The sequence below is a fragment of the Rhincodon typus genome, chromosome 1 (genome assembly GCF_021869965.1).
Source record: "Rhincodon typus isolate 14 chromosome 1, sRhiTyp1.1, whole genome shotgun sequence".
Classification (NCBI taxonomy): domain Eukaryota; kingdom Metazoa; phylum Chordata; class Chondrichthyes; order Orectolobiformes; family Rhincodontidae; genus Rhincodon; species Rhincodon typus.
In genome coordinates this window covers 120978574-121004440 of record NC_063332.1, presented here as the reverse complement: position 1 = coordinate 121004440, position 25867 = coordinate 120978574, and the positions used below count along the sequence as shown (strand labels likewise).

General features: G+C 39.1%; 1 protein-coding gene across 1 annotated transcript in view; it reads right to left on the bottom strand.

The window, feature by feature from the left end:
- Positions 1–106: 106 nt before the first annotated feature.
- The window catches only part of cpz (carboxypeptidase Z), a 55543-nt gene continuing 29782 nt past the window's right edge, over positions 107–25867 (bottom strand). Inside the window, exons 4-12 of the mRNA XM_020532132.2 lie at positions 22656–23030; positions 21696–21899; positions 19592–19788; positions 10278–10439; positions 7062–7220; positions 6840–6975; positions 4124–4263; positions 1182–1281; positions 107–1010 (exon numbers count right to left, since the gene is read on the bottom strand). Coding sequence (XP_020387721.1) covers positions 664–1010; positions 1182–1281; positions 4124–4263; positions 6840–6975; positions 7062–7220; positions 10278–10439; positions 19592–19788; positions 21696–21899; positions 22656–23030 — 1820 coding nt within the window. The 3' untranslated portion in view covers positions 107–663. The remainder of the gene's footprint in view (positions 1011–1181; positions 1282–4123; positions 4264–6839; positions 6976–7061; positions 7221–10277; positions 10440–19591; positions 19789–21695; positions 21900–22655; positions 23031–25867) is intronic.

The following is a 25867-nucleotide window of genomic DNA, read 5'->3' as shown; positions in this document are numbered from 1 at the left end:
GGGCCTAGACCTTCTTCAGAAACTTCTTCATTTCTGAAGAAGGGTCTAGGCCCGAAACGTCAGCCTTCCTGCTCCTCTGATGCTGCTTGGCCTGCTGTGTTCATCCAGCTCTACACCTTGTTATCTCTGTTGTCCATTTAATTTGTTATTTTGGAATTCATTTTTAGTGTTGTTAAAGGGTAAAAAGACATCAATTCTATTAATATAACAATCACAGAAAACAAGAATAAGGCAACCTGCTCTTTACAAAATTTTAGATTGATTCCATAATTTTTTCTCAAGTAACAGCCTGGATCACACATGCCATAGGTAGTTAGGGAGAAAATATGTCTTTTAATTGAAAACAACAAACAAAATGATCTCTTCCAAGTTCTTTTCTGCCATAACATACATGTATAACTTTGGACATACAGATTCACACAGCAATGCAACCAGGTTGGAGTTCACTTTAGTTTGCTATGATCTGTGATGCCCTCTTGTGCTGAGGGCCTGTCATTATAATTGGCCCCTTCAGGACTAAAAGATTAAGAAAATATGTTTTCAAAATATATTTTTCCCACATCACAAGAAATGTTTATGGTTAAGACCTACAGAGTACAACTGCATTCTCTAAGGCCAACTTGCTCATGTATCCTCCATTTATTGTAAAATCTACAATAGCAATTAATTATTTCGTAGAAGCCAGTCTGGTGAATTTGGTCCCAAATTGGCAAAGAATGACCACCACCAAGGCTTTCCTCCACGTGAAGATGAATATTCATTCTCTTCATCTTCATATCCCGGCTCAGTCCTCTCCAGATGTTCTATCAGGTCTAATTCATCTGATCCTTCATTGACAGATTCGAAATAAATATCAGGTTCAATGCGACGCAGAACAAAGTCCACACGTCCAGATCCCTCCATCTTTATTGGTAAATATATTCTCTTCAAAACGCGTGTGTGACCTCGAGCATATGCACTTACAAAATGTGTACCAGGAGGCAGTAATCTCCAGTACTCTCCATTAGCAACTAAGGCCAAAAATGGAAAATAAAGTTATATTCATACATGAGACAGAGCAACATGTTCCAAGAGTATGTTATATTCTTTTACAGAAATTATAAACATATTTACAATATCATTTTACATGAAAGCAAAGAGAACTTTTACCCCTATAACTTGTCCCAATTTTTCACATATACCTGAAAGGATATTGTGTCTGATTCCTCTAACTTTGATCTGTGCTCCTTTAATTCCTCTTCCTTTGTCATCTTTTACAATTCCTTTTATTCCTCGATGCACCTACAAGACCAACACAATACTGTGAATTAGTTCCAGTTCTTATTGAGAAATAGTGCTTTCCACAGCAATGGACATCCATGGATTCCATGGCACCCATGCATTTTATCCTAACAAAATGAGTACAGGACACTAGAAATCTACACACAGAACTCCACCTCCGCCCACCTCCTGTCTTCAGCATATATGCCACCTTTTGCCAGCTACAAATCAATTCTGAAGAAGGGTCACTGGACCTGAAATGTTAACTCTGCTTTTTCTCTGCAGATGATGCCAGACCTGATCCATGATTTAACTGGATGATGGTTAATTTTGCACATTTGTACTATTTTCTCATCCTATCCTCACATTCATAGAGTCATAGAGTCATACAACATGGAAACAGAACCTCCAGTCCAACTAGTCCCTGCTGACCGTGTTCCCAAACCAAACTAGTCCCACTTGCCTGAATTTGGCCCATATACCTTTAAACTATTCCTATTCATGTACTTATTCAAACTTATTCAAAATGTTGTAACTATACCTGCATCCATGACTTCCTTTGGCAGTTCATTCTACATATAAACCACTTGCTGTGTAAAAAGATTGCCCCTCATGTCCTTTCTAAATCTTTCTCCTCCCACCTTAAAAGTATTCCCCCTTGCTATCCTTATCTATGCCCCTCATGATTTTATAAGCCTCTATAAGGTCATCCCTCACCCTCCTATGCTCCAGTGAAAGAAGTCCCAGCCTATCTTTCTAACTCAAATCTTCCATTCTTGGCAACATCCTGGTAAATATTTTCTGAACCCTCTCCAGCTTCACAATATCCTTCCTATAACAGGGTGACCAGAACTGGATACAGTCCTCCAGATGAGACCTCACTAACATACTGTACAATGTCAACATGACATTCCATCTCCTATGCTCAAAGGTCTGAGTAATGAATGCAAGCATGCTAAAAGCTTTATTAACCACCCTGTCTACATGTGACATAAATTTCAAAGAATTATGTACCTAAGCCCCTCGGTTTCTCTGTTCTACAAGCTTAATTGTATAAGTCCTGTCCCTTACCAAAAAACAATACCTCACATTTACCCAAATTAAACTCCATCTGCTACAGCTCAGCCGATTGACCCAATTGATCAAGATCTCTTTGTAATCTTAGATAACCATCTTCACTATCCACTATATTCCCAATTTTGGTGTCCTCGATATGTTTAATATATAGAAAATGGTCGATCACTGTTTCAAATGTTCACAATGTCTGAGTCTCCACAGACCTAACCAATAGATATAATATTTTTGGGTATTTAAAAGATAAGGCTACTTAATAAGATAAGAGCCAATGGATGGTAACCTGTAACTAGTGGGATGCCACATGGATCAGTGCTGGGACCACAATGATTTACAATATATATTAATGACTTGGATGAGGAAAGTGAATGTGCAATTGCTAGGTTTGGAGATGACACAAACTAATTTGGAACGTGAGGAATTGGCTGACATAAAGAGTCTACAACAGCACATGTAAAGGTTAAGTGAGTGGGCAAAGACTTGAAAATGGAATATAATGTGGGAAACTGTGAGACTATTCATTTTGGCAGAAAGAAAAGAGGAGATCGATATTACTTAAATGGAGAAAGACTACAGAAAGCTGCAGCAATGAAGAATTTCACTCATAAGTCACAAAAAGCGAACATATAAGTTCACAAGATAATAGGGAAGGCAAATGGAACATTGGCCTTTATTTCAAAGGGATTAGAATATAATAATAGGTTAGACTTGCTAAAACTATACAAGGCACTGGTTAGACCAGACCTAGAATACTGCGACCAGTTTTGGTCCATTTAACTAAGGAAAGATATACTCGCTTTTGAGGATTCCAGAGAATGTTTACTTGGTTGATCATGGGTGTGAAGGAGTTTTCTTATGAGGAGTGATTGAATAGATTAGGCCTGCACTCATTGGAATTTAGAAGAATCAAAAGTGACCTTATTGAAACAAATAACATTCTTGGGGGCTTGACAGGGTTGATGCAGAAGGAGAATCTAGAACCATTGGGCATAATCTCAGAGTAAGAGGTCATCTATTTAGGAGAGTGATGAGGAGAAATTTCTTCTCACAGAGTGTGGGCAATCTGGAGTTCTTTACATAGGCATAGAAACTAGGAGCAAGTCTTTCAGCCCTTCAAACCTGCTCTGCTGTCCAATCTGATTATGGCTGATCATCAAAAGACTGTTGATAAGTGTATCTGAGGCTAAAATAGACAGATTTTTAATCAGTGAGGGAATCAACGGTTTGGGGAAAAAGATAGGAAAGTGGATTTAAGGATTATCAGATCAACCATGGTCTCGTTGAATGGTGGTGCAAACTCATGGGCCAAATGGCTTCCCTTCACTCTTACATCTTATTGTTTTATGGTCTTATGGATTTTATTGTTATTAATTTATAGAAATCAGTTTTGTTATTTTGTCTGGTCTGCATTTTAATACAGTGTAAACTCAGGAAAAGGATTCCCAGAAAACTGTCATTTGACTTAGTTTCTCAGCTTGGTGAAACAACAGTTGGCAATTGATTTCCTAGTCATTTCCATTATTTCCCCTAATCTAGAGACAATGTGAAGTGAATGCAAACTACCTAGCTTTAAATAACAATTGTTGGCTTATTTATAAGTAAATTTAAATATATAAATGTTTGGAAGTAAACTCATGTGATTTAAGATATCAACATGTCAAGTAGGAAAACAAGCTAAAATATTAAAAATGAATTGAGTTTTTGATGTTGACTTTTAATAATGTGATTTGTTAGACAATATCCCAGTATTCAATACTTGATTCAGGGATTAAATTCTTAAAACAAATACCATTTCCATGTATGTCAGGAGAGCTTCCTTATTTTGTTGCCAGGCTGGATAGAGGTCGTCTTCTGGAGGATATTTCTCACATCCAAGCTCCAATGTTGTCTCAAAACAATTTGTGTGCAGATAGTTAAAATCTTGCATCCCTGAAATTTTAAAATATATCTGATGGTACTTTAAACATGCATGAACATACACAAAAAACTGAATTGTCCAACTTCCTACTTGTTAAACTACAGTAAATATACATTTTTGACTATCCTCCTTGTCATAGTATCACTTTAACATATTAACATAACACGTTTTTTTAAGTCTCTGTCTGGAGCACTCAGTAAATAATTCACATCATTGTCAAATCAAAATCAAATCCAATATCCAGTGAATCTTTTTATAATGGTTCACCAGAGATAGGTAACACCTTCTTTCCCGCAGCAAAACTTTGAACCTTGACATTTTTATCTGCTGTAGATTTCTTAGTTTTGTTGAGTGATTTTCAAATGCTTTTTGGCCTGTTCTCATGCTTTGGTTAATTTCCCCAGAATACATTCACATAGGCTGGATGTGTAGTTTCTGAGCTTTGGTTTATTAATTAATTTAAGGGATACTCTTACTTCATGCCCATAGGAGTTCATAAAGATTCAATCCTGTGGAGTCAGCAGGAGCATCCTTAATGATTAAATAGTAACCAAGGAATTTCAGAAAGCTGCATGATCAGTGTGAAGGAGACTTCAGTGGAGTGTGATGAAGGTCCACTGAGTGTGCTGCTGGAAATTTGGTTAAAGTGGGCATTCGGTGCAAAGGGAGACAAAAGAGCTTCAACTTAAATTTACTGCAAGTAGATTATTCAACAGAGAAAGAGATGAGTAAGAGAGGATAAAAGGTGTGAATGATAGGCCTGTCTGCAGTGAGACCATTTGCATTGACCTATAGGGCTATTTTTGCTGGAGAATTGAAGGCCTAAGGGTGACCTTATAGAGGTTTATAAAATCATGAGGGGCATAAATGGGGTAGATAGACATGGCCTTTTCTCCAGGGTGGGGGTGTCCAAAACTAGAGGGCATAGGTTTAAGGTGAGAGGGGAAAGATATAAAAGGGACCTAAGGGGCAACTTTTAAACGCAGAGGGTGGTGCGTGTATTGATTGAGCAGCCAGAGGAAGTGGTGGAGGCTGGTACAATTACACCATTTAAAAGGCATGGGTATATGAATAGGAAGGGTTTAGAGGGACATAGGCAGGCCAAATGCTGGCAAATGGGACTAGATTTATTTAGGATGTCTGGTCGACATGGAGAGTTGGACCACTGTTTCTGTGCTGTATAACTCTGAGGCTTTTATGACATTTGCATACTAACTTAATATAAAAGACCATAAGGAACAAACCGATGTGGTTTAGATGAGAGCTAAGCAAAGGATATGATGAAAAGGCGGGTGGGAATGGGAAGTATGCTAGAGTCTGCAGGTTATGAAGATGAAGAGGCAAGGTAGAATGTATTCTGAGAAATGTTTAAACCTTGAACATCCCAGATACACCAATAACCTTTAGGTAATTCCTTTTACAGCCATCAACATATTGATGATGGCAGGAGGTGGACAAATAGGTATTTGTTGCTCGGCAGGGCCAAGAGAAGTCCTAGAAATACTCCGTCAAAATCATTTTTCAAATTGAGAAATTCTGTGTGGGATACAAGACATGTTTAAAGAGTCATCTAGAAATGCGGGCAAGTATTCAAACCTTTGCTGAACTTGGGGATTAAACAGAATTCAAAGAGGGGAATAAGCATTTATTTGAAAAAGGAAACATGTTTTTGGAGAGAGCTTCTGCAGAAAGCTACAGAACAGAGGGATATTGGAATCCTTGTCCATGTATCACAAAAAGTTAGCATCCAATTTCAGTGGATAATATGGAAGGCAAATGGAATGTTAGTCTTTATTCCAAAGGTAATGGAGTATAAAAGTAGGGACATTTTGCTAAAACTATACAAGGCACTAGTCAGACCCCAACAGGAATACAGTGAACAGCTGTGGGCCTCTTATCTAAGGAAAGGCATACTGGCATTGAAGGCAGTCCAGAGAAGCTTCATTAGGTTGTTCATGGGTATGGAAGGATTGTCTTATGAGAGATTGAGTAGATTGGGCCTATACTCATTGGAATTTAGAAGAATGACAGGCCAGTTTGTTGAAGCACACAGGATTCTTAGGGAACTTGACAGAGAGGATGCACAAAGCTGGTTTCCCTTTGTGGAAGAGTCTAGGACCAGAGGGCATAATCTCAGAATAATGGGTTGCACATTTAAGACAGGAGGTGAGGACGAACATTTTTTTTCTCTCAGATGGTTATGAATTTGAAGAATCCTTTGAATGTTTAGGCTGGGTCATTAAGGATATTCAAAGCTGAGAAACCAATTATTAAGCAGTAAGGGAATCAAGGTTGATGGGGAAAAGGCAGAAAAGTCAAGTTGAGGATTATCAAATCAGCCATGATTTCATTGAATGGCTGAATGGCCTACTACTGCTCCTATGTCTTATGGTCAAAGGAGTTGAGAATTCAGGAAAACTGCTATAAATACGATAAGTCAGGTTATGACCACAGAAAAGTTTTAATCCTAAAATGATAGCAGCAATAGGTGCTCATATTGCTTATTGCACAAATATATTAATTCTTGTGTGAATGCACTTAAATGTTATTCATACAATTTTTCCATAAGCTTATGAAACTGATCTACCTCCAGCAAAACTGTACCACTGTGCTCCATTTATAATGCCTCCTTTTTCAGCAAAGTTCCCTCCACATCTTTCATCTGTTTTATCCGACATTATAGGATGTGCATCAGCATATGTTTTAGCCAACATCTTGAATATCTGGAATCATAAATGCAACAAGTAATTTGTTTTACTATGAATGTACATTTTGATAAATAACATTTCAAATTTTTTTCACAATATACCTGATCGTCTGGAGTGGGTGAGAAAAGCTTGTTTTCTTCTGGAACTCTTGATAAATCAAAAGGATAACTAGTGACTAAATCCCCACCATGCAAGCTTGCAGAAAGAACAAAAGGTATTTTCTTTATCCATTTTATCACTCCCCTTGTCTCAGGTGCCACCTAAAAGTAGCAGAAAGGAAATGGTATACATTGCAACATAATAGATAATAGATAACTGTTAAATGTCTTAACATTTCATTAACTTTATCTGGTGTGAACAGTATTGTCATAAGTTTTACTTTTGCTGAAAGGATCAAAACTTGTTCAATATTATCCTAGGATCAGAGAATACTCTAGTACAGAAGAGGTCAATTGCTCCAAGAAATCTTGAGAGCTCTCTCACTGAGCTTTTTATTTAGTTTCACTCTTCTGCTCTTTCCCAATATCCAGTATCTTGCTGTACTAGCCTCCTGCTGTGCCTCTCTAGTTTTCTGAATACTATACTGTAACTGCAATTAAGAGCCTACAAACAAGTATCACCATCAGCAGCTTGGAAATCAGAGATGAATGTGGATTGAGTGAAAAGTTGGATGGAGGAATAAGTAAAAGGATTGCATTATTTTCAATGCTTTCAGCTACATCTTAGTGGTGATCATTCCAATGATGGTGATGGCTATATTCTTCAAGGTGTAAGGTATGGTGGTGTACAGAACTAAAGTCCACAGAGACCTACAGGCATCCCAATCTATTAGAGAGAAAGAGAGAGAGAGAGAGAGAGAGAGAGAGAGAATCTGTAATGTGTAGTCTGAAGATAGACACTCAATAAGGTTGAGATGTGAGGCCAATAGATACATATAGTATTGTTCTATCTTGATAAATAAATATAAGTAAAGGAAAATTTCGCAGAATGCCCATCCAGAACTAATAGATAGAAAGTAGGGCATTGATGAGTTTGTTGGTATGTGATCATCCATGTCCTATTTTCCCCTGCATGTTCCACAGTTAATAAATAGTCCTGCTGTTGGCTTTATTCTGCTCTACACTAGTTGCTGATTGGTGCTGCCTCTTCTGGTTAAATGTCACCCTTGCCTTGCGAGAATTTGATGCTTGGTGAATGATGTGTGTGCAGCATAAAGCAGTGTTTGAAGACAGTGGTGCCATTGGTTGGTTATGACATTTGAAGAAACATTCACTAACATTATCCATGCAAGTGTGGCATTCAATTTCTTGGGACACTGCATCCAGGTCCTCGGAGTTAGATACGTGGTATCCAGTAACACCATCTTCGTAAAGTTTGTTTGATTATTTTCTGCCTCCTTTTGGATATCAATATCACCCTTCCTCCCCACTTCTCACACAATAGCCTCCAATAGTGTTTTAAAGTCTCAGAGCCTGATCTCTGCTACATTGAACTGAAGCTGTCTTCAAACAGTCAAACTTACTTCTCACTTCTCACAATTTTAAAGCTTTGCTCTAATGAGCAGCCACTCAAACGCATGCTTAGCACTGGCAATTTCAATTAGCAGTCATCACGAAACTTAGGGGTAGTTTATCAGAAGAAACAGGTGTATGATATAATATTGCAGTGTCTCAACAAGCATCACTGAATCTGATCAGTTGTTGCTTGTTCTGCTCAAATACACCTGCAGAGGGTGTTGCACTGAATCATATTCCTGATGAGAGTAAGTCCACACACTAAAGTATCCAAAAATTTTGCAGGTGATTGACAGGGAGATGAAAGGCAAGCTCCATTTCTTTACCACTGACTACAATGCTTGATTGGCTGTGGAACATACGGGGGAAAATAGGATATGGATGATCACACTACAGCCAATTGATCATTGGCCTGTTTTCCATCTATTAATTCTAGATGGGCATTTTGCGAAATTTTCTTATATTTATTTATCAAGTTAGAACAAATGCTATATGTGGTACAAAGGGCATAATGCTCTTTTACTTTGGGCTAAATGTTCATTGAACTGTTGGCAAATTTCAGGTTCCTAAGCCAGCCATGTTTTTGGATTTTCATTTCATATGTAATAACGTTTGCATAAATGTACACATCACAATAAAAACAATTACTCAAGTGACGGTGTCACTATAATAATATGAAGTCTGTATCACAAAAGTAAAAGCCAGAAATGCTTATTCAATAAACAGAAATTGTAACCACTTTACCTTATTTTCCCTTCCTTTTGCTCATTTTTCTTAGTTGTACTCGTTAACTAATTTATAAACAATATCACATTAACTGAAGAAGAGTCACTAAACCCAAAACATTAACTGCTTTCTCTCCAAAAATGCTGCCAGACTTGCTGACGTTTTCTACAAATTTCTGTTTTGTTCCACTTTATCTATTCCTTGATTATCTTCATTTAAAAATAATTAACCTTATTTTCAGCATTCCCTAGTTTGCACTGTCTAGTTTCAGTTTGAGAATGAAGGTAGAAAATGCTCAAAGGTCATAACGCATTCATAGGTTGTATTGATTAATCATGACACCGAGCACAATGTTCAATATAAAAAAACTATGGCTCACAATATTAGTAAGCATGGACTTTCCACTCCAATTCAGCCTGATCTGAGCTTGGAGAGTGAAATCTTTAGAGCAGACGTTCTACCAGCTCCCCATTTGTCACTGTCAATATAAGATGATTTAGCATTAAAATCACCTAATTTGCTTAAATTGGGTTGGGATTAGGCACTCATCTCACCTTGTGCTTACTGCACAACTGTTGCAGCAAGTTGAAACTGGTACTTAAATTTTCATCAAGGTCACAGCAGCCTTACACCCTGAATCATGTTCACTTGGAATTAGATTCAAACAACACATATTAATCTGAAGGATGAGTACATTGAAGTATGAGTACCATACAGGGTAAGTACATTGCACCTGAATATGACAAATTAAAACTCTCATCCCAAAGTTAAAGGGTGCTGGGCAGCTTCATTTTCTTCCTTTCATTTGTTCTTATTTATTCACAACCATTTATAACACATTCAGTGTAGAGAATCCGAGAATGGAAACTACCATTGCAAGGCTTGTCACTGGGAATGTCAAGTCAGAAACAATCTTTGCATTCTCTGAAAGCAACTTAACAGCTGCTGTATGAAGGAAAAAGATGCAATCTGCAATCAACTAGTGTGGCCTATAAATGTAAAACAAGATTCAGCATTGCTATCAACAGAATAGGATAAAAATAATTTAATCCAGTACAACATGTTATCAGATCATACCTTACCATTCCAATATGATCTTGGAATTGGGATGTGATCAACACGGCCTCCTCTCTTTCTTCTTTCTTGATAAAATATTGTCGTTAAATCTGGAAAATTCCTGTTCAAATCAATACTCTGAACGTTTAACCGTCCGGTACCCCATCCATTGTACCCAGGACCCTGCATTATTAGGAAAATTAATTCATTAGACATTATTACAACAACAGGTATTGTTTCCTTTGAACAGTGATAAATGAGTTCAAAGTCATTATGTTAGTCATTGGCTTTTGTTCGTGCCATCAGCTCTCCTAGCCCACACTCTCCATCAAGTCATTCAATGCTCTATTTATACCCAAATTCATACCAAGTTCAATTTGACCATCCCCCAGATCTCCCTTCTCCACATGCTTCAACTCCTTAAATATTTCAAAGTTAACATTTTCATCATTGTCTTCATATTCCGCATGGCATATCATCCCTCCCTTTTGAGGAACTTTGAACTTGGCTGTAAGTAAAACCAGCCCAACCAGAAGTGATAGCCAAACTCTTTTCACGTTTATAAAAGTAAAAGTGCACGCCAATGATTATTCCTATTGGACATGAAATCAGTTGTGTTATATAATGCCAGGCAAACTGGCTACCACTAGTTTAAACACCAGTGAGGCTAGGCATTCCACCCTACACCAGCACCCTTCTTAATGCACTCTGTTGTTCATCCTGTGCTCCTCTAAGCCTACAATGGGTTATTGCCTTGTCAGCCAACTAGGATTTACAATCAGGAATTCTCCCTAATCTTTCTGTCGCTCCTTCTTTTCCTTTAAGATCTCCTTTAAATTTCACATCTTTGACAAAACTGGTTAGTCACTGTTCATAACATCTTTTTTGATCTGCATTCAATTTTTTTCACGACTTTCTGAAGCAGATGGAGATGCTAAATAAATTTAAATTGTTGTTAATGGATGCTTAATCTCTAAAAATTCCAGAAGCTTTACAGAATTGGTTTGTATAATGTTGCTGTTAATTCAAAAGCAATATTAACCTTATGTACTGGGTGACAGAATGTCTTGTAAAGCTATTATTGCTACACTGTTGACCAAAATATCCTTATGTACACTATTTGTTCAAAGTAGATACTCATACATCTATGACAGTCATCTAAAATCAAAACTGGCATGGTTTCTGATATCCAAAATTCCATTTTGCTCATCAAGAATTTCAGGGCAGTAACTCTGAAAAGACATTGTTCCCCATAGACCATAGTTGTATTATATTGTAGCCTGTTCTTGCATGACCTTATGATTAGCAATTATTTTAGCTGGAGTAATCTTTGGATCTGAATATGCATTAATGACTTCTGCATTGAGAAAGCATCAAAAATGAAATCAGAACTGTCATTAGCTAGAATGGAGTTTTTTTTATCTATGTGGGAGAAAATGAAGCATAAATTTAGCAATCTCAAAGGCGATAACACAAGCAAAATGGAAAAAGACTCCTTTTGAAGTCCAATATCTTGACTTCAAATGAAAATTCAGCAATTCTAACCAGCATTTCATTTCAATACTAGCTCAAAAACAAACCTCTTTGTTTTGTAGCCAGCCTGGTGTCAGTGTGCTATTTTAAACTTAAAGGCATTTGAAAACTATTTTCTGCACTTGTTACAGTTATTATTATGACATTTCTGTCCCTGATATGAGAGTTGGGAAGATACGCTGCAGTGTTTGTGTATATAATTTGGAAGTATGCGGCTAGTGGTGGCTCTCAAGTAATTGCTGGGAGTCTGACCGAATCATTATGTTTATTAACGGGTTAGATGACAGAAATAGACAGCCACATATCCAAGTTTGCTAATTGCATAAAGATTGTTGGCACACTAAATAGTCTTCACTATAAAGCCCTAGTTTACTCATTATTTGCTTGTCTATAAAGTGACATGAATAGATTGAGTGGGAAAAAAAACTGTGGCAGATGGAACTCAATGTAAGTAATTGGTAACAATTTGGGAGCAAAAGAGATGTGTATATTTGAAGTAGTGAAGAGCAGGGAGCACAAGAGGTCGAAAGAGATTTAGGAGTATACATATACAGAAAATTAAAATGTGATGGTTGTAAGCAAAACAATCAAGATTGCTAATGTGATGTTATCTTCTGTATCTAAGATCTGGTTAGTAGCCAACAATGTTTTATTTTCAAAGTAGATAAAATGTGACATCCAGGCATCCACTAAGAGAATAAAGCCATAAGATTCCACTGGCTTAAACAAACACTGTTTTACTGAACAAGTTAGAGCAGTAATACATTTTATAGTAGAAGTATAACTTATTTTTAACGTGGGTAATATACTAGGATTGAATATACCACAGTTCATATAAAAATGGTAAATGTAATTGATACAAATCCCATGGATTTCACAAATACTCCCCTTGCTCTCCAACATTAATGACATGGGATGTCTTCAAATCTCCATTAACTTCATGAGGGAATACAATTTTTCACTTTGGCCAATGCAGTCCTAAAACACCTCCACGGCCTTCTGTGGCAATGAATTCCATAGATTCACCACTCTCTGGCTGAAGAAGTTTCTCCTCATCTCTGTTCTAAAGGGTCCCTTTACTCTAAGGCTGTGCCCTCAGGTCCTCGACTCTCCTGCCATTGGGAACATCTTCCCAATGTCCATTCCGTCCAGGACATTCTGTAAGTTTCAATTAGATCCCCCTTTATCCTTCTAACTGCATCGAGTACAGATCCAGAGGCCACAAACGTTCCTTATATGTTAAGCTTTTCATTATTGGGATCATTCTCATGAACCTCCTCTGGACCCGCTCCAGGGCCAGTACATCCTTCCTGAGATATGGGGCCCAAGATTGCTCACAATACTCAAAATGTGGTCTGACAAGAGCTTTATAAAACTCAGAAATACATCCCTGTTTTTATAATCTAGTCCTCTTGAAATAAATACCAACGCTGTATTTGCCTTCCTAACTACTGACTCAATCTGCAAGTTTACCTTAACAGAATCCTGGATAAGGACTCCCAAGTCCCTTTGCACTTCAGATTTCTGAATTTTCTCCCCATTTGGAAAATAGTCCTCTATTCTTCTTACCAAAGTGCATGACCTCACACTTTCCCACGTTGTATTCCATCTGCCACTTCTTTGCCCACTCTCCTAATCTGTCTAAATCCTTCTGCAGCCTCCCCACTTCCTCAATACTATCTGTCCCTCCACCTATCTTTGTATCATCTGCAAATTTAGCCAGAATGCCCTCAGTTCCTTCATCTAGATCATTAATGTATAAGTGAAAAGCTGTGATCCCAACACTGACTCTTGTGGAACACGACTAGTCACTGGCTGCCATCCTGAGTAGGACCCCATTTATCCCCAGCCTCTGCTTTCTGCCAGACAACCAATCTTCTATCCATGCTAGTACCTTGTCTCTAACACCATGATGGAGAATGTAAGAAAAATGCATAATAGACAGAATGCAATCACTTTCTGAAGTTAATGAATTTAATGTAGAGTGCTCGAGGCTGTAACATACCTAAGCATAAAATTATGTATTATTCTGCCAGCTTATGTTGTGCTTTGTTCGAATACTGCAGCAGGCCAAGGACAGAAATGGAAGCCTGAGATCATTGTGATTTACTAAAATGGCAAGCAATTGGGAGGTCAGATTCATTCCTATGGACAGAACGGAGGAGTTCTATAGCCCAGTCAGCGCTTGGTCTCGCCAGTGCAAAGGAGGCTGCTTTGTGAGCAGTGAATGCAGTAGACTGAATTGAAGGAATCGCAAGTAAAACACTGCTTCACCTGCAAGGTGTGTTTGGGACCTTGAACTGTGAAGAGAGAGAAAGTGAATAGGCAAGTGTTACACCTTCTGCGCTTGCATGGTAGGCTGCCATTGGGGAGTGAGGAAGTGATAACAGTGATGGAGGAGTGGACCAGAGTTTTAGAGAGAGAACGGTCCCTGCAGAATACTGACATTAACAATGGCAGGGAGATGAGTTTGATAGTGCTATCCTGTTAAAGGTGATAGAAACAGTGGAGGATGATCTTTTAATTGTGGGGTTTGGCAGGGCAGAAAGTGAGACAAAGAGGCATCCTATCATTGTTCTTGAAAGGAGGAGAAGGGGTGAGGACACAGGGGCAGGAAATGGGTTGGACACAGCTCAAGGCCCTGTCAACCACAAAATGGGGACAATCCTCTGTTTATGGAAGAGATCATATCAGAGCTGGTGCAGTGGAAGGTGGTATTATCCGAACGGATGTGGCAGAGACAGAGAAACAGGGAGAATGAAATGGAATCCTTGCAGGAAGCGGGGTGTGAGGAAGTGTAGTTTTGGAAGCTGTGGGAGTTTCTGGGCTTTTCATGAATAAATGGGCCTCTGCCTTTGTTAGAAATGTAACAATAACCCCTTTCCTTTCAGTTCTATAGAGGTTCTCAAAGTATAACTCAAAACTTTAACTGTTTCTCTCTCCACAGATGTGACAAACCTACTGATTCAATGAGTTTCTGAAGTTACTGAACTTCTCTGTTTTTGTTTCAGATTTCCAGCATCCACAGTATATTGCCTTTAGGCTCTTGGAACATAACCCACTGTCCCCATACAAAAGCTTTCTTTGTTATATTCACTACGATACGGTTGCGACTCAGCACTTCGTGCATGGAATCTACATTGTGTCTGCCTTGAGCACACGCCGACATTTTTCGCCCTGTCTGTCTCTTTTGAACTCCTGTTGAGTGAATCACTCCCCTCAACTCTACTGAAAACATTGCCCCTCCCCTATCACTAGGCACTGAGCAACTCATGGAGCTGCCCATTCCATGGATGTTACAAGTCATGGAGTTGACTTGCTCAGTATGGGGCAGTTAGGTACTTGAGTGACCAGTGCCAAGCTTTCTGCAGAATCCAGGGCCCTGGCAGGGCAACCCCAAGAGGAGCCAACCAATCCAAAGCTGGTGCTCTTCTTGCAGGTTCAGGAGCTCTGGCAGCTACTGGCATACACTCACCAGAGGCCCAGCATTACTGAGAAACACAAGTCACCAGGAAGTGAGAGCAGGTTGGAAGTGGGTATTATTTTCCCACATAAAAGCTTCAGTTTGCAGGGCTGATGGAGAGACAGTATTATGGCTATACATGAGGCTACCCACCCCAGAATTAATGGGCCTCATTGGAATTGGGTCCCAATTTACTACTTTTCTGCCCAATTAAATGCCCTGTGCCATCATTCTCACCACGAGGGAGGCAAATAATCATTGTCCACTGTCATCACTGATTCACTTGATGTGCGTGTGACTCTAGGCAAAGAATTCCTAACAATTTGCAACACTGGTATGTCCTGAAAAGAACACTGGAATGTCCTTTGCCTCTTGACTATACCATGGATGGTGCTGAAGAGTAGGTTCCTGCAGTCCAATCAATTTGTCATCACAGGGCCCATGGTATGACCAGGGTGAGGTTTTACTGTGGCCCTTGAATGTAGTGTATTTCAGGGATTCAATCTCCAAGTCATTTTATGCAGTGATTTTGACAAAGGAATCATTGATTGCCATTCTTGGGTATATATATTTCAACATGCGAAGTAGAAGAGTCTTTCTACCTGCACTAGTATCCGTTTTGCATATAGGCTCTGCTGAGCCTGTATCCACGGGAATATAATCAGGATGCTGGCAAAGATTTCTGCTGGTACCACTGTGCACAAGTCTGCTCATGTTGTGTGTCAATGATCTAGTCTTGCACAACACTGACAGAGTAGCTTGGCTAGACATTCCGTGGATTGTGCCTCAATGTTGTTTGTTACATGGTTTGATTATTTAGAATGCTGTACCCGTCTGACTTTCTCATGGCATTGAACCAGGTGTTTCGGGATTTTATTGACCCTTCAAATGTTGACCATATTTTTTCCAGCTTCTTAAGGTGGTCATTAGTCAGACCTAATGTGTTTTATCTGTGTAGGTCTCTGTTGCCGATAACAATTTGAATTTTAATGGCTTGTTTATCCAGTTTGGAAATACTGAGGTCCAAAAAAACACAGCTCGGGAACTCAGCTGCTGTCAGAACAAAATAAATTCAGATTGAAGAATTGTTGACTTTCAACTGAATGTTGGACATTTTGTTCTTGTCATGCAGCTTTTCCGAGGACTTTTAATCTTATCTGGGGCTTTTATAAGCTGTTCAAGTTTCTTCCAGAGTTTTACGTGTCTTCCAGTACCCTTAGTAGCCATTGCCTCAGCTGGGTCACTGGTTATTGCTTGACTCCAGTTGTGGTACTCATTTTGTTTTCTCTCAGTTTTACTTCTTAAATGCCATCCATGAAACAGGAATTTTACTGGAAAATGGGAGTGGGTTGCTTCAAAAGTTCAGAAGAATGGTGAGAAAAGTTTTTTTTAATCAGGCTTCTTTCAGCTTTTAAAAGCTTATAATGGATGGAATATTCTTCTAAGTCAGTCTATCTGTTTAGATTTAGCAGTTAGTGAATTTTCCCATCCATGAGATTCTACTTAAAATCTCTCTGTTGATCCTGGTGTTTAAGTTCTGTTCCTGATTAATCTTTGCAGCAGACAGACCTTGCGCTAGGATGTTTTTAAAATTGCTCAGATTTGAACAATCTTACTGGGTCCAAAAGCCTGCTGCCTAGATAGAGAGATGCAGTGCTAGAATGAAGGTACAGAGTACAGAACCTCTATAAAGCTGGCAAATCTACCCACACAGTGAAGTCTTGATATTGTTCTACTTTCATAGCAGTTCTTTCTTCCTACTGTGAATGAAGGATTAACTCTTGTACATATTGGATTCAAATCTTCAAAACCATGTTACTACTATTCAAAAATCAGAAAAAATACCAGAAGCCATAAAGTACCACCAACTGCCACCATATTACAATCTTTTCAACTCAACATAATTCCTATACAAGGATTATTGAAATTATAAAGTGGATTCATTAGTTGAATACAAGACTTTTAAAATCATTCAAGGGATATGGGCTTCACCAGATGAGCCGGCATTTATTGTTCATCTTTAATTGCCTTTGAGTAGGTAGTGGTGAACTGCCTTCTTGAACTGCTGCTGTACATTTGGTATAGGTACACGCACAATGCTATTAGGGGAACGGGTGTCCAGGATTTCGACCCAGTGACACTGAAGGGATGGCAATATATTTCCAAGTCAGGATGGTGATTGGTTTGGCGGGGATCTTGTAGGCAGTAATGTTCTCATATATCTGCTCCCTTATTTCTTTTTGTTGGTCGTTGGTTTGGAGGGTGCGATCTAAGGAGTCTAGGTGAATTTCTGCAGTGCATCTTGCAGATGATACACACTGCTGGTACCGAGTGTCCATGGTGGAGGGAGTGAATGTTTGAGAATGTGGTGGCAATTAAATGGGCTGTTTTGTCCTCAGTGGTGTCAAGCTTCTTTATTCTTATTGGAACTGTACTCATCCAGGCAAGTGAGGGGTATTCCATCACATTCCTGACTTGTGTCTTGTAGATGGAGATAGGCTTGGGGATTCGAAAGGTAAGTTATTGACTGCAATATTCCTAGTCTCTGACCTTCTCTTGTAACCACAATAAGCATATGGCTGGTCCAGTTCAGTTTCTGGTCTCCCAGGAAGTTGATACTGGGGGATTCAGTGATAGTAATATTTTGGATGTCAAGGGGTGATGGTTAGATTGTATCTTATTGGAAATGGTCATTGCCTAGTATTTGTGTAGTATGAAGGTTACTTGCCACTTTTCACCTCAAGCCTGGATATTGTCCAGGTCTTTCTGCATTTGAATGTGGACTACATCAGCATTTAAGCAATTGCAAATAGTGTGAACATTGTACAATTATTGGTGAACACCTCTACTTGATGAAGGGAAGATCATGTGCTGATAATAGTCACTGGGGGCTAAGTAGTCCATTTTATGTCAACTTTTGCTACTTATAGATTGTCCGTGCATCATGGATTAATACAGCGTTTCCTATTGAGATGGGCAATGATTGATAGTAATTGATATACCCTTTGGTGTTTGCACATAATAACACAAAAGGAACTTGAAACAAAATTGGTGTCATTGTCTAGATCAGAATAAGAGCTGAATGCGCATTCATAAACATAACAGGAAAAATGATGAGGAAAACCTGAATTGATTTGGAACAATGTGTGTTCAATATATGTACAAAGTAAGAAATATACATTCACATATCTGCAGCAGGTAATTAACAAGGCAGATGGAAAATTGTCCTTCATTGTTGGAGGGATGGAGTTTAAAAACAGGGAGGTTACACTGCAGCTGTATAGGGTGCTGGTGACGCCACACCTGGTGTACTGTGTACAGTTTTGGTCTCCTTAGTTGAGAAAGGATGTACTGGCACTGGACAAGGTGCAAAGGAGATTCACCAGGTTGATTTCAGAGTCGTGAAGGTTAGCTTATGAGGAGAGACTGAGTAGACTGGGACGATACTCATCGGTATCTGGAAGAATGAGGGGGGATCTCATATAAACATACAAAATTATGAAGGGAATAGAAAAGGTAGAAGCAGGCATGTTGTTTCCACTGGCGGTGAAGCTAAAACTAGGGGGCATAGCCTCAAAATAAGGGAAAGCAGATTGAGGACTTAGTTGAAGAGGAACTTCTTTACCCACAGGGTTGAGAATCTGTGGATTTCCCGGCCCGGTGAAGTAGTTGAGGTTACCTTGGTGAATATTTTTGAGGGAACGATAGATTTTTGAACAGGAAAGGAATTAAGAGTTATGGTGAGTGGGCGGATAAAGTGGAGCTGAGTGCACAAAAACAGCAGCTATGATCTTATTGGAGGCGGAGCAGGCTCGATGGGCCGGATGGCCTACTCCTGCTCCTATTTCTGATGTTCTTGTGTTCCTATCAGGAGTAAGTGGGTAAATTTAAAAGAAAACATATTCAAAGTGAGGAAACGTTTGGACATGTGGAAGGGGACAGATGGAGGGAGCTTCATTAGGTTGTTAAAGTTAGGAAGGCTACAGGCCATTCATCTATGAGAGATGAAAGTGTGGAGAATCTGTACAAACACAAAGGAGAGGAGATGGTCAGAAAAACATGAATTGGATCTAGGCAAGTTCAGATTGGGCAGGGGGTGGAATAAGGTCAAGATGAGAGGAAGCAAGTAACAAATGAGGAGAAAGATAAAGTTTTCAGTCTATTTTGTATTTCATAAGTTACATTTTATGGCCTTAGAAAGGAAAAAACAACCTACATGAAAATCACTGCAATAATATAATCCGTTTTGTATGGTATATTAGAGCTTATTGTGATTAATACCACGGAAGATTTCCAGGTATTTATGCTGTAAGAAGATCAAAAAGAAAAACAAAATTACCTCTTCAGATGCTATTTCGTAGCCATCAGGATTCATTGAAGGAAGTAGATGGATTCTGGTATTATTGATTAAAGCCTGAATTCTTTGGTTTCCACTTAAATACTCAGAGCACAAATACTGTGCAAGATATAGCAGTAGCTCTCTCCCCAGTGCTTCATTGCCATGCATGTTCGCAACATATTTAAATTCTGGTTCAACTGAGAAAGAAACATCATTATTTATTATTTTCCATTTTTAAATAATCATACTAATAATACATTCTACTTCTTTTGTTAATACAAGGATACTTTAACCTAAACTTGCAGGATTAGATCTGCAGTGGATCTTATGTTTGAAGTCAAAGTCAATGTCAATGTGTTGTACCCAATCAAATGACTGACTGGAATCAATCCGTTTCCCACCAGGTAGATTAGATTAGGTTCATCCGAAAAGATTGACTTAATTGTTTTTTAAAAAAATGCAGGGCAGAACTTACTAATGTAAAATTACAGACCGAATGACAACTATTTTAAGACACCACTCAGTGAAAATGGTGAATTGTTGGCTTTAAGATATTAAAGGCGAGGAGGGGGTGATGTTGGACGTGGGGATCTGTTACCTTACGCAGCTAAATTATCACGTAGATGGCAATAGCATGTGCTCAATCCCCATACCAGCTATGCTTGTTCATGGAGCCTGCATCTCACGTTATGCCACACTTGTGCAGTGATACCCCTCACACTACATATAACCAATCATCACTGTCTAAGGGAGAGGGATGGCTATGGTCTTTTACAGATTATGGCTCACTACTTATGTACTAAAATTTAAAATTCTACCTCACAGTTCCAACACATCACCTTTCGGAGCCATTTAAACTTGTGTTATCCCAAATCAGCTCCTCAACAAGCATACCCTAAACAACAAGCCTGGGGTTAATTAACAAACAAATGTAGCACAACTTAACCCGAAGGAAGGAGTCGGATAATATTGGCTTCTCAAGTGCTGTAAAAGGCAGAGGGAGGAGAGGTGGGTGACCCATTAAGTTATTGAAGGTCTGCTACTTTTAGAAGCATGTTATGGACCAGAGCAACAGGATAGACTGTCCTAAGTTCCTTCCCAACCTTTCCCTCCTTTCTGATTTCATTAGTACCCCTGATCTCCTGCAATATCCTCATTGGTTCCATTGACTGCACAAGGCCATACTCATGGGAGCTTAACTGCAACCACTTTCTCATAATTTCTCCTCTCACGCACTTGCCATTTTGCCACTCTAACTCAATGCCAAGCAGGAGATAGTGAGCAATTATTTAAATGACCGTCTAATGTTAATATCTTTAAGATTTCCTTGTCCTGGGTAGTGGTAGTGCCAGGTTTGTCCCAGGTGCATTGCACTTAAATCCAAGTCAATGCAAAGTGAAACCTGTCCAGTGTAAAGTGAGCAACTAATCTATACTGCCACTTGCTCACCAAGCTGGTTAAATTAAAATTTCCCAACTGCAACAGAGAACATAGATAGAACATAGAACAGTACAGCACAGTACAGGCCCTTCGGCCCACGATTTTGTGCCGAACTTTTACCCTAATCCTAAGGTCTATCTAACCTCCACCCCTACCTTATACTATCATCCATATGCCTATCTAATAGCCGCTTAAATGCCCCTAATGAGGCCGACTCCACTACCCTCTCCGGCAATGCATTCCACGCCCCGACCACTCTCTGAGTAAAGAACCTACCTCTGACGTCTCCCCTATATCTACCTCCACTCACTTTAAAACTATGTCCCCTCATAATAGCTACCTCCACCCTAGGAAAAAGTCTCTGGCTGTCTACTCTATCTATACCTCTGATCACTTTGTACACCTCTATCAAGTCACCTCTCATCCTTTGTCGTTCTAAAGAGAAAAACCCTAGCTCTCTCAACCTTTCCTCGTAAGACCTTCTCTCCAGTCCAGGCAACATCCTGGTAAATCTCTGCACCTTTTCCAACGCTTCCACATCTTTCCTGTAATGAGGCGACCAGAACTGGACACAATACTCCAGATGTGGCCAAACCAACAACAGATACGCTGAAATCAAAGGGCAAGAGAAGAAACAGATATTAGGAATAAGTGAGCTACTTACGCAATTCATGTTCGCCAGGATTACTTGAAAATTCAATCACATAAAGGTCTTTGCCATCAAAACTACGGCCAATGGTGTACATTGTTGTGATAGACGAGCACACAGATACAGTACGTTTCAGTAATTTTGTCATCTCTGCATAACTGTGGTATTTGAATTGTAATGTGGAAAAGAGTACTTCTGATTCATCTGTCAAACTTGAATCTGTCAAGAAAAGTTACCGTGGTTTATGTTCAAAGCTTGGTAAAAGTTTTGTAAATTCCTGCTGTCCTCATGTCAGCATTGCTTCTTTTTCCAATTTCTTCAAATCTTTGATCCTTCCTCTGATAGTAACAGTCTCTCCCTAACAAATGTGATCAGATCCCTCATGATTTTTAGGACGTCTATCAAGCCTCTCCAGTCCATCTACACAACTGGAGTTCCTCATCTTTGGAAGCATTCCTGTGAATCTTACTCCTCTCACTTTAATATCTTCACATTCTTCCAAAAGTATTACAACAAAAACTGGATGCATTATTCTAGTGGCAGCTGAATCAGCGTTTTATTCTTTTTTATTTATGAAACCCAGGGTCATATGTGCATTATTAACCGCCTTCCCAAATGCCCTGCCATATTCAGTCATTTGTTAAAAATGGTATTCTCTTGCGAAATCTGTTGTGGCTTTCCTAAATTGATTCACATTTGACCGAGTGACTAGTAATTTTGTTCCAAATTATTGTTTCTGTTTACATACCACTGACATTAAACCAAGTGGCTGGTGCCATTCGTTCACCACATGCTCAGAAATTAAATTTATTTATTTCATTTGAGCCAACTTTGTAAAGCGTTGTGTTGTGGACAAAACCTGCCTCAGTGTGATAGGAATGTATACTACATCAGTGAATTAGAGCTTCTTACTGGAAATGCATAAGTTAGCTCCCGCTGCATAATATTCAGGCTCAAACACAATCAGATACCTACCTTGGTATTTTCCTACAGGATCATAACAACCCTCCTCTTCACCAACAAAGAAACGATCACAGTCCATGAAATATGGCCATGCCATTTGAATCAGTTCAAACGAGTGTTGACAATCTCTTTTAAGTGCTTCACAAGCATATCGACAAGGCTTCACAATCTTATTGTTCTCACAACGTGGAGCAAGGATGGAACAGCCCATCAACCTGAGATCTGTGTTACATTCTCCATTCAGCAAGTTGTCCAAGACACTGATAAGAACATACTCCGCACTCATCTCAGTTTCTGCTCTTGATATTTGACCAATCAAGTTCGGAAACATTATCTTTGAGTAAGATACGCCTGAACAGTAATTTAGATAGTTGTTCATACACTGTGCTGCAGAAACACAAACCAGAACATGTTAGTTGAATTAGTTGATCATTGCTGTGCTCTGAGATAAGTTACAATGACAGATCGATTATGTCGTCATTTTAATCATAAATCACAAAATAAGCAGAAATCAAAACATGTTTTGCTTTGTATTATTTTGTCAGACAAAGTGAGCACTAAGCTTTGTTTCGCCTTCAGATGGCTTGGTGCTTGGATTTGTACTGATAGTAAAACTACCAGTGTACACTAACTTTACCTTGTGAAACTGGAGCTACCTCTAGCATCCTCACCTATACTGTGAATGATGGAAATTGAGACCTTGCTCTCAGTGATTTCATGCTCTTCTACAATGTGTGCTGTCAAATGGTCCGTGAAATGCTAGAAATCTCTTGGAAAGCACTGAATGGATGAGAACTGCTCCCTTTTTTGCAATACCCACCAGAGAACTTGTTAATGAGGTGAAACCTGTTTTTTAATAGCATACTAAATCACAACTGGTGTTAAAAAATGTCTTTGCCTCTGGAAAATGAATTTTATATTTGCACAAGGTAACTTTTTTAACTTGCAGATTGTACCTCTTAATGTGGTTCTTTTAGTCTGTGAAAGTACTCACAGTATTTTCCAGAGAATCTGCAATGCTTCCAGTTTCTGCAAGAACACACATTTTACATTGCCATAATGCAGATTTTCAGGTACTTAACTATTGTAAATAAAGTTTGAAGTGCAGCAAGCAGAGCTGCCCAGTAATGGATATAATATTTGCTGCTGTAAAGAAAGGATTGTCAGGAATGACCCTGACATGTGACCTCCTGCCTCCTCTGATCCAGCAGAAGCACAGTCCCAAGGCTTCTTTTTTAAGGAGGTAAAATCTGTACAATGAAAGTGCGACTATGTTTTAATATTTTTTAACAATTGTTATATTTCAGCTTCTAATTTGTATGCTCTTGTACTTACTACATTTCCTGTTAAATTTATAAAAGGTGATAAGTAATCATTGTATTTTACCATCTGATTGGCTGCTTGTGAGAATTCTTCAATGTTATTGCTTATGCAGTTGATGGCAACAAAATTGTTGAATGTCTAACAAACCCCTTGATTTAGCCCCAGATGCAAACAAATGTCATCAAAAGGGAAACCCATGTCCCACAAATCACTAGATCATTGTCGAGGCTGCTTTCTTTCAGTTCAGTGCTAACAGCTATTGCTTCACTACTGACAACAACATCCAAGTCATTGGGCTGAATTTTATTTTTTTTTGGCTATGTGCCAATTCCATTAGCATTTTTCAATGAGTTTTTCACCCCAAGGCCTATTAAGATTCATCGCTGTTATCTGAGCAAAACTACTTTATAAACTACATATTGTCCCATACTGTCCCCATCATCTGATTCAAGCTTCATCTTACTACGCACTGTTCTCAGAACAACTCGCTACTCACCAGATATCTATCAAAAGATCAACATTCCTTGTGCCTGCAACCCCTCACTGGCTGCATCACGACACAGCAGTCACAAAGACAAGTGCTTACATCATATAGCCAGCATTGCTGACATTCCCTCACATATACAATCCCATTCTCTCACACTAGTCATTGTTTTAATTAGCAGGCCTCCTACTGTATCTGTTCTTAGCTACGTCCCTTCCAAACCACTTTTCTACGTCACGTCTACTCTTGTCTCCAATGCCCACTGTAGTATGTCATTGTCTAGAACATCACAGATAGGCAAGCAATCAGACAAGTCCAAACATGAAACTTTATTTACAGCAAGCAAAATCAAACACAAATAAACCAAATAGAGGCTACAGTTCAGCCCCACAATGCAAACCAAATGCTAGCATGATAACTAATAACTATTCTAAAGTCCATGATGGTCTGCTGCACCCAGCTCTTATTTATTGGAACTGGGTGTGTCAATCAGGTCCTGCCTGGCTTGTTGTGCCTGACACAGCTTAGCTCTGTTATGAACAACAAGAGCCTCTTTCTTCCCCCATGTTCTCATCCTTCTTCTCCGAAGACTATTCCCATTTCCTCGTTCCTCAGTATCTATCACATTGCATTGCTGCCTCCTCCAATTGACTGTGCTGCATCATTATGGATCAGCACGTCTGTCTAGGCTATACTGACCAGTCCAAGCAGTGCAACCACATCTTAAGTAGCCATAACGTCTTAACCACCATGGCCCTGGTCAAAGCATATGCATCTATGTGATGAAGGTACCAACACATTACATCAACAAGGAGTGCTTGCCATGCTCTGACCCCCTTTGCATCCCTGACCCATATCAATCATTAAACTTTTCATTGTATTCAGTAGAGCCCATTGCAATATTGAGATGATGTTCCCTCTTTCCAGTGCATTCTTGGAAGATTCCCAAGTATGGAAAGTTATTGGACATTGTTTGGCTTTATATCATTGGTGCTAGCTTCTGCATTATTGAAATGCCAGTATTACATTTGCCAGGACCAATGGCATGAGGCAAATCATTTTTGATCAACATTTGATGTTTGTTGCCTTTCACTTGTGCTTCATAGTTGCAATTTTCAAGTCCTGAAAACATTCTTGTACATTTCCTTTGTACTTTCTCCAGAGCAATTATGTCCTACTTCTAAAACAATGATCAGAACAAAATCCGCAAAATTCCACATGTGCCCAACCAGCATTTTATACAGTTCCAGCATACATCTCTGTTTTTATATTCTAGACTTCATCTAATATCAGAAAGTGTCACATATGCTTTCCCTACCACCTTATCTACCTATCCTACCAACATTCAGAGCCCTATGGATGTGCACATCAAGGTCTATCAATTGCTTTACACCCTCAATATTTTCCCATTATTATG